A 14380-nucleotide genomic window follows, 5' to 3' on the forward strand; every position below is an offset into this window, starting at 1 on the left:
TGACTATTTGAAAGCTGCAGGTAAAATGCCAGTGCATTGTAGGTTTTAGTTCCTGGGAGGGAGCCATATTCTTTTTGTATTTATGGTGTTTGTTCTTGTTCATCAACAGAATTTACCTAAGCCCTACTGATTTTAGGATTTTGAGAAAGTGATTTAGCATGAAAATAGATGCTTTGAATCCATGGATTCTAAAGTGTTTTACTGGTGCCATTGGCCTGTTACATAGCTTTTGCCACTTACAAAACTGTCAAAACAGAAAATTACATGAAATCATATTGTTTATCTTTAACTTGCCAGTATATGGTTTCATATGTCTTGGAGACAAGAGTTTTCTTCTAGATGTTTTGGGATTACTGCAGAGTTTGCTCATCTCCAGTTACTGAGGGAAAAGCACTATTAATATGATCTAGTGAATTTTAGCATGGATTATTGTAATATTTGCCAAGTCAGTTCTGAATGCTTCTAGGACACATACATTAGGTGTATGCTAAATAATATACTTGCAGTAACTTCCTATGAAACTACAGTAGTCTGCATATCTGATACATTATTGTTTGAGAGTTATGATTGCCTAATACAAATAATTTTTGCGGAATGTCTGCAGTCTTCACCTATGGTGAGCAATGTTTCTGATGCAAACTGCTTGTTCAAGAGTTACGAAAGAAATATCCAATACCACAGTTCTAGCATCTGTTTTAATAATTTGGTTTACAACAGGATTATTGCTTAGTCATGCTGCATAAAAACAGAAAACTGTTTTTCTGCTATTAAGCACGTTATGAGACCTTTAAAAAAAGATTATAGCTTGCCTTACCATATAAGCAATGCAAAATTTTACTCTTTTTGACGAAGAAGGAAAGAAAAAACCTTGAGTTCCTTAGTAGAACCACATTAATGAAACCAGACTTGTTATGCAGATATTTGATACATAAAGTAAATATGTGAGTGGGGTGATCAACAACTTGAGTTCATAAAACAGTCTTAAATTTCACTTGTAACATTTTATGTGACACATTTTCAGGACTTTGTTGCGTTGCAAAGGTAGAAATTGCATTATTTTAAGTAAAAGGGGAGTTTTGCTGCCACTTTGAATAAAGGTAGTTAAAAATCATAGAATTAAACTCTGGATTCGTGCATCTATTCTTACGCTCAGTTACTTTCCTGAAACCCTAAGATCAGAAGCACTGAAGAGTATTTTGTTTGCTGGAAAAAGCCAGGGAAAAAATGCAACACTGTAACCACTGGCTGTAAAGTGCTAGAATACAGTCTTTACCCATTTGCTTTTTGGTTTTGTTTTGACAGTGAAGACAAGGTTCTGAGTGATAGAAATGCATGTTGTTCTGGTTATTTTTATAGCCAGAGGTATCAGTGTGGGCCTTTCCAAGGACAGAAGATGAGTTTTCAAGCTCTTCAGTTGGTTGATTTCTAGTTACTCCTACCCCAGTGTCTTCTGTAATTGGCTTTGAGTAGGACTGGATTCACATAAACAGAGTGACATTTACTACGTCCTTAGTCTTTTCTTTGCACTGCCTCTCCAGTATTTGGGTTATGAAAAGTTAGGCTTCAAGGAATATTGCTAACTACTTTGTTCTGCTTCATGTTATCACCTGGATGAAGGTTGGCGAGTTCTCTGAAAAGCAGACATGAGTTTGTCTTCAAGAAGAGTAACATTGCCTGCAGTTATGCCAATAACTCTGCAGAAATGGGTATGGCATTTAAATCAGTCTTGTGATTCTGACTTTAGTATGGGTTGGTAATACATTTGCTTAGTGTAAATAAACAATGTTTAAAATAAACAGGGCTATATTTAATTTCTCACTTGATTTTTTTATTTCTGTGGTGTAATAAGACTTTTTCTTTTCTGATAAATGTAGATTTTTTTATTTCATCATATGAAGTATATGTTTGCATAATATACATATATATGTGTACATAATTGAATATTTGTTACTGTGCTCTTTTCTCTGTTACTATAATTCTGTACCTTGTGCAAGAAATTGATTTTGCTTACAGATTAATGTAGTTTTTAAATATAGTGTCATAAATGCGTTTCAAAATTTTAAAATATGCCGCTTTAGAAGGCTATGGTACTGTTCCTAATGGAGGATTATTGGAGTCCACTTCCACAGGCTTCGGATCAGCCTTAAACACAACATACTTTTTCCTCACCCTCTCTGGCTAACACCTTAATAGTGGATGGTCCATCATGTATTTTGGGAATCAGGGTAACACTGTGCGGTGTTTCTCTGTAGCCACTGTAGCTTGCCTTTTTTTGTTATCTCCCTAAAAAGTGGACGCAAGGCAAAATCATTACGCCTATGTACACTAGGATTGCCTAGTGTAACTCTATGCATTGGTGGTATCTATGAAGTTAAAAATACACACAGAACTGAAGTATGGAAATATGACTCTCTGCTAAGTCAGATATATTAACTTCTAAGAACTTAGTTCAAACAAACTGTAAGTAATTCAGTAGTTCGATTTATTTTGTAAATGTGTAGATATTTTTCAAAAATTCATTGCTGTATAATGTGCCTGAATCATTGTTAATAGACTCTTCTGTTACTCAGAGGCTTTTAATATACCAGCAGTGTGAAAAATGAAATGCCACTGAAATATTGCTGCAGTATTAAATGGTTCTCATGAGCAATTTACACAAGACACAGCATATACTTCTTATGGCATAAGTCCAGTGGGTCTAAAGTAGTATATGAACACATAGCTCTTACTGATTTGGGATGTATGGTATTCTTTTAGACTACTTCATTGTTTGAGTTGGAGGGAAAACCTGTGAACATACAATTTTAGTGTGATTGATTGGTACAGATTAGATTATACTACTGTCTTAACAACATGATCGTATACTACTTTTCTGGTATAGTAACTTCCTTTTCAGATTTAGATGCGTGCAAGATGTGCTCTTACAAAGTTGTATCCGAACAATTTGGTATATCTCTGTTTACACTCCTCAAAAATACTCTTTTAAAAACTGTGGTTTAACTTTAACTTCCCAGCTCTCAGCCTCTCAATCCTGTGGTTCCCTCCCCTTCCTCTCTTCCTTCCCTCAAGACCCCACCCAGTCTCAAATCTTCAGTTGTCATAGTTATTTTATTTTGGGCTCTTCTTTGGTTATTTGTATGTTAGGAGATGAGGGTGTTCTTGCAGCATGTACTTGTGTTGGACTCCTCTGGTATGCACACAGCAGTACTTGGTGCTGTGTGGGAGGGGAGAGATGTGTAACTTAGCTCAATCTAGCATTCAGAAGGCTAGGAAACTCAGTTTTAACGGTACTGTATATTTTAATGGACTGCTTTTCTTTTTTTGGTGTTGAGAGGTGAGCATCGTTCTCTGAGGAAACTTAAGTTTTTTTCTCTTTTAACAGTGCACGGTGAGTAAGACTGTTTTCTGTGCATTCTCTCCTATTTTAAAAAAACAAATATTTTCACACTACTATCAAATTAGCTGTCAACAGTTACTGGCTTTACTTCTCTTTATCTGTGCACTTTGTAAACTCAAAATAAAAATAATGGAAGTAGGAGGAGGAAGCAGCACAGGATGTTGCCTTAGGTATGTAGGTATTAGGTTACACACAGTTGCAAAAATTCTCAAAGGCATGTGTCCTCACTGAGGGCTCACTGTATGCCAAATTTAATAGTCCTGTTTATGCTTGTGATGTTTGTATGTGTGCATGTAGAATTCCTCCTGAAAGAATCTCTTCTCTCTATTCAGAAGGAGCTTTTGTTATTTCTGTAGCAATACCCTAATTTCTGGAACTGGAGTACTGCAGGGAGGGAAGGCAGGAAGGCAGGCAAGAAAGAGCCTTGCTTCTAAGAGGTAATATTTGTGAATGCATATGCACATACAAATTTGTTTTTGTTTCTCGTGGACATTAGAACCTTAGACATCACCTTTGACTTAAAGTAGTGCAACTTTTATTTTTTGTAATACAAGAAGGACCTGGAAATGTAAAAATGTTAGCACTGCATAGTCAGGAGAAACTTAAAGATTAGCTCATAAAGTATTATTTTAGGCTGTTGATCATCCCCAATCATTATTTCTTAAATTCATGGAATGGGTAATTATGTAAGTAGTCTAGTTTAGTTATGGTACTGCAAAAATGGCAAGTCTCTTTTTTCCTGCCTCTTTTTTCCTGCCTCTTTTTTCCTGTCTTTCTCTTTCACAAAAGGTAAAATTTTGCATTATCAATGTACTAATCTGGCTGTTCTGCCAATTTCTTGAATGCATGGGTTTTTCTCATTTTCATTCCAAATATCTAATATGCTTTGTCCAAAGTTAGTTCATACTTCTTTCTGTTTTAAAATCTGACGTGAAGTACTTATCACAGTTGCCATGCTTTATTCTTAAGTAATATATTTTTAACTAAAACTACAGGGCCTCATTTAGATTCCAAGGGGTCTTTTAGCACAGGCAGAAAAATGACTTGCTTAATAAGCATGGGGAATTATGCATATTGAGTACTACTACAACCAGATTTATAGTGTGTATATAGACTAGACGTATAATTAATCCAACACAGTTAGACTAAATGTCTTCTTTATCTTTTGTATGAATAACTTAGTACTTCTTTAAAAATGTTTTTAAGAAATTAGATTTAAAAGGTCATAATGCATTCAAAACATTGTTTTACAGTCGAAGACTGATCAAACACCCGCAAGTCTACTAGACTTGTGATGTGATAAGTAAAAGAGTACTTACGCACCTGATGTTGGATGCAAGATGTATAAACAGTGAAAGTTGTAGGTTTTTTCCACAGCAGCTGGGAACTTCATAGCATGCTAGGTCACACAATGTTAAAAAGCCTTGGGTCCATAGGCAGTATGTATTGCAGCAGAACAATTTCTAGTGGTTCTTGAAGAAATTGCATAGTGTCTTTTAAATGGAAGAAATATTGATTAGAAAATGAGGATGTGATTTAGACTGCTCAAATCTAGGACTGGTATAAGCATGTAAATTTCAAGATTCTTTTGCATCTTTATTCCATCTATTTTTCTGGCCTGAAATCACACGCTGTTTTAATCAACACTTGCCCCTCCCCCAAGCAAAAATGGTCACTTAAGCCAAAGCGTACTGAGAATTAGTAATGTCTGTCTGCAAGGCTAAGAGCATGAAAGTAATTTTTCGGTTTTGCATTTGGGTTCCCTGAGTTGAAAGGCCAATGTGCTAATCCAGGAATTTTACATAAGGCTCTTTAAGTGACATGATAATGGTGTCATTAAATGGATACCTTTTATAAAATAACTGGAGGCAGACAAAGCATTCATGTATGAAACATCTCTTCATAAGGACAGTTTGAAAAAGTCATTTAAAGATGCATAAACAACACCTGTGCCCTTTTGTCTTTTGTACAGTAATAAAAATAAAAGAAATACAATAATAAATAATATAATAAAATAATAAAATAAAAGAAAGGGTAACATCCTGCAAAGATTTGAAGACAGATGAGAGGTTTAAGTGGGAGATGGACTTGAGTGTGCTTTAAAGACTTTAGGAGCAGTGGTTGGAAAACCTGTGGTGGTTAAGTATTTGAATCACTGTAAGGTCTTACTCTTAATGGAATATTTTGTTTCATGACTTATTGGGGGGTCTGAGAGAAGATAATGGCGATAGCCACAGGTAAAACAGTAAGATGGGCCTGACTGGAAATTCAGTATAGAATTAAATCTTAGAGATAAATTACCAGAATAAAGCATCAGGATGTGCTGCTACTGGATCTGCAGAGTTTGATACAAACAGTAAAGGTTGTGAGCCAGAACAAGAGTGGAGGAAGGCTGAGGAGGAGGAGGAATATATATGGGAATGGGCAGAGACCCAAACTGGATTCAGGAGACTGGTATTGTGTTTTTTGAAAAAAGTTTATGTTTAAAATTGCTAGAAGGCCAAGCTAGTATGTAGGCTTAAGGAAATGTCTTGCCACCTCTGTGTATCTAACATGTGCTAAGATAGCTGCATTTTGTTTGGGAAGATCTGGAATTCTTGCTTCCTCTTGATACTGCATAAAAACTTTGCAAAACTAGTTTTACAAGTATCTACCTCAGGTACTTGTTTGAAGGAGCATACAACTTTCCTGTTAGCTATGAAAGAATTTGTGAACTGCCTAGAATTCAATCACCCGTCGTATTGTACTTGCAGATACTAAGTTACCTACTCATGGTGGAGGCTGAAGTGATGCTAGAGATTTAGGTTGTGGATGATAGTCTGCCACCCTCCTTCTTCCCTATCATTTTCTGTCATTGCGGAAGAGGTCTGGTTAGGTCCGGGGACTGTTGAGAAGAGAACTACTGACAGGGCCTCCTCAGGGGAAGGTATTGCAGGACTTTTGCACTCCCTGATGATGTAGGCCAAATAAATCTAGATCTGATACTATACTTGAGAATGGTTCTAGGACCAATTTTTGCTTTGAATGTGTACTCTTTATACTCAAGCAGTCACCTAAAAGTGGGTTCTGGTATAGCAGTCATATACTGGTTGGCCAGTCATGTTTCCTGCTTTGAATAACATGAAGCCAGTACAGCTTCCTACCATTTCTATTGCGTATAAAAATGATCCCACATGTATACATGAAATAAAAATGGGTCTGACTTCAGCAGTCCCTATGGTTCAGCTACTGGGTTGGAGAGGGAGGTTTTTTCTATCCTGTGACATTCCAGTCTCTACAAGGAATCAAATTTTAGAGAATATTTTGTACACAAATTTATCAACAGTCTTGAAATTTTAAATGTATAGCACTATGCTGCATAGTTACCATGAAAGGTAGATAGGGATGTATGTGTGTGTGTGTGTATGAGAAGGTGAGTAATAAGTGCACACAGCTTTTTAAAAAGTGTTTTAAAATCTCAGAGGTTTAATACACTTGGTCATTACTTGTCCTTTGTATAGTTTGACAAGGTTTAGTGGCACAATTAACGTTGCACTCTGTGTCCTCTCTGTCTTCAGTTCTTGAACAAATCTTTGATATGTTTTTCAGTTTCTTCTTGCCTTCTTTGAACATCTAACGTTCTTCATACAGTAACCAAGGAAATTGGCAGTGTTTAGTGCCCTACTCTGCTCATAACCCTTTTCTGTTGGCAGAAATCCTTTGGGAAAAAAACCAGCTTTTTCATCAATTGAAGAAAGTGCTTGGCCATTTTCTAGCTCTAGTACTTTAGTCTCCTCTTGAATAAATTAGGCTTCAAGAAGTCAGAACTTGACCTTCAGACTGTGTTATCTAGCCTTGAAGTGTATCAAGAGCTATTGCTGAATAGTTATTTCTGCTGGTAGTAAACCCTGTACTGATTATGCTGCATTGCTGTATATGAAGGGAGAAACTCAACAAACTGCACATGAAGTGTTAGTGTCAGTCCTATGCGAAAAATCGAATTTCCCTTACTTATATGTCTTCTGTGTGTTACTTTCAACATGCTACAATACATAAGCAAGTACCTGAAAAATTGGAAGATTTTATTTACTTTTGATATATTGAAGATATGCCAGTGAATACAAAGAAGTTGCATCACCTTGCACCAAGGAATTATTCATATCTAAGCTCACTTTCTTCCTCATTTTCATGCTGTTGCTATGGGTACTGGCCATGCCCCGTGTTGCCCCACTCATCATTTTTCTGCCTTTGCGTCAGGAACAGAGGCAGGACCAACCCAACAAAATGCCAGCTGCCTTAACGACCTAAAAAAGAAGTTATGACTGTATGATCATGTATTGGGTTTGCATGGCAAGGTTTCGGTAACAGGGGGGCTACAGGGGTGGCTTCTGTGAGAAGCTTCTAGAAGCTTCCCCCATGTTGAATAGAGCCAATGCTGGCTCCAAGACGGCCCTGCCGCTGGCCATGGCCATGCCAGTCAGCGATGGGAGTAGTGCCTCTGGGATAACAGATTTAAGAAGGGGAAAAAGTTGCTGTGCAACTGCAGCCAGAGAGAGGAGTGAGAACATGTAAGAGAAACAACCCTGCAGACACCCAGGTCGGTGAAGAAGGAGGGGGAGGAGATGCTCCAGGCGCCAGAGGAGAGATGCCCTGCAGCCCATGGGGAAGACCATGGTGAGGCAGGCTGTCCTCCTGCAGCCCAGGGAGGTCCACGGTGGAGCAGATATCCACCTGCAGCCTGTGGAGGACTCCCCGCCAGAGCAGGTGGATGCACCTGAAGGAGGCTGTGACCCCATGGAGGGCCTGTGCTGGAGCAGGCTCCTGGCAGGACCTGTGAGCACATGGAGAGAGAAGCCCAGACTGGAGCAGGTTTTCTGGCAGGACTTGTGACCCCGTGGGGGACCCACGCTGGAGCAGTCTGTGCCTGAAGGACTGCAGCCCATGGAAGGGACCCACACTGGAGCAGTTCATGAAGAAATGTAGCCTGTGGGAAGGACTCACGTTGGAGAAGTTCATGGAGAACTGTCTCCCATGGGAGGGACCCCGTGCTGGAGCAGGGGAAGAGCATGAGGAGTTCTCCTCCTCAGGAGGAAGGAGACAACATGTGATGAACCGACTGCAACCCCCATTCCCGTCCCCCCTGTGCTACTGTGGGGGGAGGAGGTAGAGAACTCAGGAGTAAAGTTAAGCTGGGAAGAAGGGTAGGGTGGGGGGAAGGTGTTTTAAGATTTTGTTTTATTTCTCATTATCCTACTATCATTTTGATTGGTATTAAAATTAAACTAATTTCCCCAAGTTGAGTCTGTTTTGCCTGTGATGGTAATTGCTGAGTGATCTCCCTGTCCTTATGAATCTTTTGTTATATTTTCTCTCCTCTGTCCAGCTGAGGTGGGAAGGGATAGAGTGGCTTTGGTGGGCACCTGGTGTCCAGCCAGCGCCAACCCACCACAGGTCAAAGCTTCTGAATGACTATAATTCTGTTGTAACACTGGAAATTTTACCCTGCTTCCAGTTCATCTTAGGAAGTCACTACCAAGTGTAAGAGACTAAAGTTTCTGTTTTGAAGTTGTTCAGTTGCTTTCAACCTTTTATTTATGTTTACATTATTTCAAGGCAACCTGTTTTTCATAGTTTAAAGTAGTTATATGAGAACAGATTTATTCTGGCACAGTACAGTACATAATGGTGCCTAGGGAACAGTACAAAGCAAGGCGAGTCAAACTTCCCAAGAATGCATATCCAGCTTCTTGAGCCAGAGTTGATAGGCTCTCGTCGTATTTCTCATATTTCATCATATTTCTCATAACATATTTCATCTCCTCTCTCTGGCAGATTCTAATGGCTGTCTGGACAGCCAACCTATATCTCTACCAATACACGTGCTTGGGCATCAAAAACGTTAACTTGGAGAGACATCTTTGGTTCCTTTCTTTCTCATGCCTTGCACATGCCTGCGGTTACAACTTCCTAATATTTGTGTCTTTGCTGATACCTTTTCTGTTTAGAACCACTAAAATTCTTATGAAGGACTGAGACCTGGGAGGAAGTGTTCAGTTGACACCCTTAATGCTTTTCCTTTATTTCTTACTAGAATCTTCTTTTTTTCACTATTCCTCGGTGTACTCTGATGTCTTCACAGTCTTTTTCATCACTCTTGTTGCATATTGTATCATTTCCATCTCTGACCTCTGCCCTAACATAATATTGTGCTTTTTTTCTTAGACCACTTAGACTGCTTTTCTGAACCAGTTAATTCCCTTCTCCACGAGGTTAGCAATTAAATGGTATCTAGACTGAATAGCAATTGGAGCTCTCTGCTTGTCTTGTATTAGCTTGACAGCCAGACTTAACTAGCTCATCAAATTACCCACCAGCTGTGTATGCAAGCCCTCAATGTTGTCATTTTTCTTTTCGTCCTATTGATTGTAACTTGGTGGTGTCTGTCACCATCCTTTTGGGTATTCTGCTTGACGAGACTTTTAGGATGATCATAACACAAATAAAATACATACATTTATGATGATATAAACATGGCTTGTGTGTGGGGAAGAGAAGCAGCAGCCAGACAACCCAAAGGACCTCTGAATGTAGGGTGTTGCAGCATCTGTAGAGATAAGAAATATGCTACCGACTTCTCAGTTTTCCTGTATGACTGAAGGCTGTTCAGTTTACATATCTCATTTTCATTTTAGAACAAATGATTAGAGGTAAATATTGTCAAAATACACTGAATTTCTGAAATTGTTAGTCTCTCCTTATCACTACATCATCAACTTAACTTTATCTTTCAGCTCCACTTTGCTCTCTTGTTTTAGTGAGTGTCTCCTGCATTAGATGACTATTACATTTTTGCCAACAATTACAGGGCCTGATTTCCACATCCAGGTGTTCCTGGTGTTTTTTTCTGTTCCTGTAGTGGTTTGGATTTGTTGGCAACGCTGACAAATCTGTAATAATGCCACAGTGTATAGCTGAAGGTTTTACATGGTTTGAGTAGGCTTACTAGCTTTATTGCAGGATTTACTCTTTATTTGGGTTTTATGCTTTGGCCAAAGGGAACAATGCTATGTGAATAAAATGAAAGACGAGTTGAAAAGTGCTGAGGGATAAAATGTTGTGTCAGAATAACTATTCTGCAGCAGTTAAACCTTGCTGTTATATACCACCAGAGATACCCAGAGACAGTGCAGGGCTTGAAGGATGTTGTAGTCTGACCCAGCAAGGCAGGTTTTTTGGTCTTATACCAAGTGGCAAAGTGCTTCTGCATTCTAAAACAACTATTTATTATAGTGGGTTAACCTACATAGCCTTTGTCATATTTGCTCTGGACATTCCTTGTACTGCTCCAGAAATTCTGAGAATTTCCAAACTGTATCTTCTTTAGTTAAAAAATCTAAACTTTGCTTAATCTTACAGAGTCTACATTTTTTTTCTCCTCTAGCGACCTCCACGGGAATACATAGGTGGTAAAGGTGATGACAAAGGCGTTCTTTACTTTGAAGCTGTGTTGTACTTCAAGTCAGAACTTCTGTATAAAATTGTAAAAGTGAAAGGACATTTTAAGAATTTTTTTTTTTTTTTAAATTTAAAGAATCTATATTAGGACTGCTGCAAAGGAAATGGGAAACTAATTGGTCTCTTAATGGTGTTATTCAGAGACTTGGTCTTTCTCAGCTTCAGCAAGAGATCTGCTCTACTGAGAAACCAGCAACATAGTGTGAAAAACCTGGTAGAAACAATAGGTACTTCTTTTTATAGCTGGTATCTCTTCAGAAACATAGGGTGCAGCCAGAAAGTGGCAGTAACAGATCTGCTTTCTCTTGTACTGGAACACAGCATTCTGTTTATCTCTGACAAGTGAAGGATATGTTGGACAAACTGCACTATTAAATACAGAAAGCCTTGTTTAAATAATGTTAGCGCTTTGACATAAATAGGGGCAAGTTATTGAAACATGAGGCTGATAACATTCTGCCCTTAACTTTTCTGTACACAGAAAACAGATGTGTATTTTAGTGGCTTTATATTTAAATTTATTTCTCCCCTGATTTTCATACATGACTTCTTTGGAAAGTAGAGCAGTATGTGGATAATTTCTACCATATTTCTAGTTCGGGGGATGAAGAACATTGTTGCACTGGGAACTTTTTTCATTTTCTGTTCATTTTCTATTTCACAAACTTTTTTTTTTATTAAGTACTGAAGTTCCTCCTTCAAGTCAGATTCTTTGAATCCTCTAGTATGATTTTCTATCTCCTCCCTCTTTTTAAGTCCAGTTAGTCTAACTGGATATTTTTCCATCAGTATATGGTAAGCGCATTCTAAATGTTGCTGTTGTATATAGTAAAATGTAAAACTGTGTATTACTATTAAATCTGTAAAAGCTATGTAAAGTTAAGACTTAGCAGGCAGTGTGGAAGCAAAGGACTGAAGATACTAAATACCATGAAGTTTACTAACAGGGCTGATAAGCTGTTCACCTCCACTAAATTAACTTTTCATGAAGAAAAGTTCACATGAAAGTATGCTCTTATTAACCTTAATGCAATAATCAAGTCCAGTCTGAATATTGGCCTCTTTAAATTGAACAATAAGTCTTTTGAACCTTTATCATAAAGGATGTGGTTTGAGGGCAAAATATGAAACTCTTAGCCATTACCAATGTGAGTCTTGTACCTTGCTAGTTATTATAGCAATTTGCTATGGATTTCATGAGAAATATTAAGGTAGCTCCGAGTGAAGATAATGGGTCATAAAGCGTGTACATTTGGCCTAAATAATTTAAGCTTTGTATTGTGAGCTGTATTGTTTGGACATACTGAACTATATGGAAGAGCATGGTGATTCTGACACTAAGAGGTGGTGATGCATGGCTAGAACGGAGAATAGCTTGTGCGCAGATGTACTTGTTTGAAAGTTGGATTATGTTATGTTCTCCTCTGAGTTTTACAATTACTCTCCCTTGGTTAAAGAATTTTACCCAAGTTTCACTGGATTGTCATCATCATTTATTTATTTATTTTTAATGGATAGGAAGATGTAAAACTCTTGTCTTCCTAATTGAGATCTACATGTCTATGTACTGCATTTAGGTTAACTGGGGAGCCACATGTACTGTGCACTGAGGTTGAGGACTGACCTACATTTGATTAGCTGTCTGTAAGTAGGTCGTACATAGAAGACAGGAATAGGAAACCTTTTACCTTTCCCAGGGCCAAGAGGTTTTTCAAATAGCTTTGTGTCAGATGTTAATGTGCACACTTAACATTACTCAATAACGTAATGAAAAAATACTGAGACTTATTTTTATCATGGCTTGTAAGACATGGGTTCTCCACTCTGATTTCAAAGTTAGTATGAGTAAGAGTCTGAAATTACTTGACCATAGCCAGCTGTTCCAAAAATGAACCGTGCATTCCAAGTTTATCTTTATTTTGCAGTCTTTCACTCTATAACTGTTTAAGCTTCATAATAGCTCTTCTCTTAAAGGACTTGGGAAAAGTTATTGATACCAATCAATGTGAACAAGTATGATGATTACTCTAAACCATTCTAGTAACTGCTATGAACAAGATGGGGAGAAGCGTTCATAAATTTAAGCGTGGATTTTCTTCTAGGAAGAGACAGATTCGGGTAGTATTAGTAGATTCTTGTCTATCTGCCTGGCAACATTGGCTCACAAATTCACAATACAACACCCCAAAATTAATCTGCTACAATAGCCCTTGGGCTTTTCTTCTTTCTCAGGACTCAACAGAAGTTTATACCCTATGCACATCAGATGAAGTAATAAATGAAGCCTAAGTCTCCTTTCCTGTTCGTGTTAAACTGAGGTTTGCCATTTAAGTTTCTTTAAATTTTAGACTCTAAACCTTCTGTTAACTATTTGATTTTTGCCTTTTTATTTCCAGTGTCCCCTCTATTTAAACTGGCAATTTTATTTCACCTGTAAAGAGTAGATCTGGGATCGTGTTCTTCCATATCTGTTGTGAATAATTAACACAAAGAAATAATTTAGCTGCTCTGCAGTGTGTTTATCTTTTACAAATGATCCTTTGACTGCTTAATCATTTGACAGACCTGCTAATTTTCTTTAATTTCTCCTATTCCATGGAATTGTATTATTTGAAATTTTTGCTAATGATGTTTGAATTTCCTCACAGCTTTCGAGTTATTCATACGCATCTTACCAGTTGTACTTGAAATGCCTCTTTAGCTGATTTTGTTTGGAATCTCCATAGTCTGACAAAAATCTCTGGTAAGGCAGAATAACTTGAGACTCTCTATTTAAATAAATTGTCCCATCCACCCCTGCCTGTCCTTATAATATGTGCATTCCTTCTAAGGACTTTACTGTGGTTTTTACTTCTATAGATGCCTTTGCATTTCTTACTCCTGATTTGGTGCTTTGTAGTGGTAATGGCTGTTGATGTTGATAAATCTTTCACTTTCTGTGTTTAATCTCTGTGTTATTTATTACCGTAATTATAGTAACTTTTTAAGCAAAGTATCATATAATTATAGTTATCATACCGTTAACAATACTCCCACTTTCTGCTCTAAAAGTAGTTGTACTATGACCTAATTGTCCAAAGCATGGAATTTGCTTTCTCTAGACCTTGCCTTTTGTTCAGTTTTATACAGAGAAATGAAATCTTCTATAACTATTTTATTACTATTTATAACTAGCTTCTGTTGACCAATATTGAAAAAGTGAATGTGTCAAATTCAGGATTAAATAATGATATTTACATTTTAACTTCCCTGTTGTCTTTCAAACCTTGTTTCTTTTCAGTTTTACTGACGTTGTCTTTGAGATGATTGCATGTCAGCATTGTCCTCATTCTGCTGTTTTTTCTAATATCATAATGTGATTGTCATAACCTCAGTTTGAAAGAACTTTGCTGATATATTTTTGCACATAGCTGCTTATAATTTGGAGATCTGCATAATTTAACCTCCCTTTTTATAATACAACGTGTTTACACATCTAAAGCAGTAGTC

At 37.5% G+C, this 14380-nt stretch overlaps 1 protein-coding gene across 1 annotated transcript in view; it reads left to right on the plus strand.

The window, feature by feature from the left end:
• Nucleotides 1-1643: 1643 nt before the first annotated feature.
• GRB14 (growth factor receptor-bound protein 14) overlaps nt 1644-14380 on the plus strand; it is a 49929-nt gene continuing 37192 nt past the window's right edge. Inside the window, exon 1 of the mRNA XM_010567530.1 lies at nt 1644-1706. Coding sequence (XP_010565832.1) covers nt 1644-1706 — 63 coding nt within the window. The remainder of the gene's footprint in view (nt 1707-14380) is intronic.

This window comes from Haliaeetus leucocephalus, unplaced genomic scaffold, assembly GCF_000737465.1.
Source record: "Haliaeetus leucocephalus isolate CR32 unplaced genomic scaffold, Haliaeetus_leucocephalus-4.0 Scaffold1, whole genome shotgun sequence".
Classification (NCBI taxonomy): Eukaryota; Metazoa; Chordata; class Aves; order Accipitriformes; family Accipitridae; genus Haliaeetus; species Haliaeetus leucocephalus.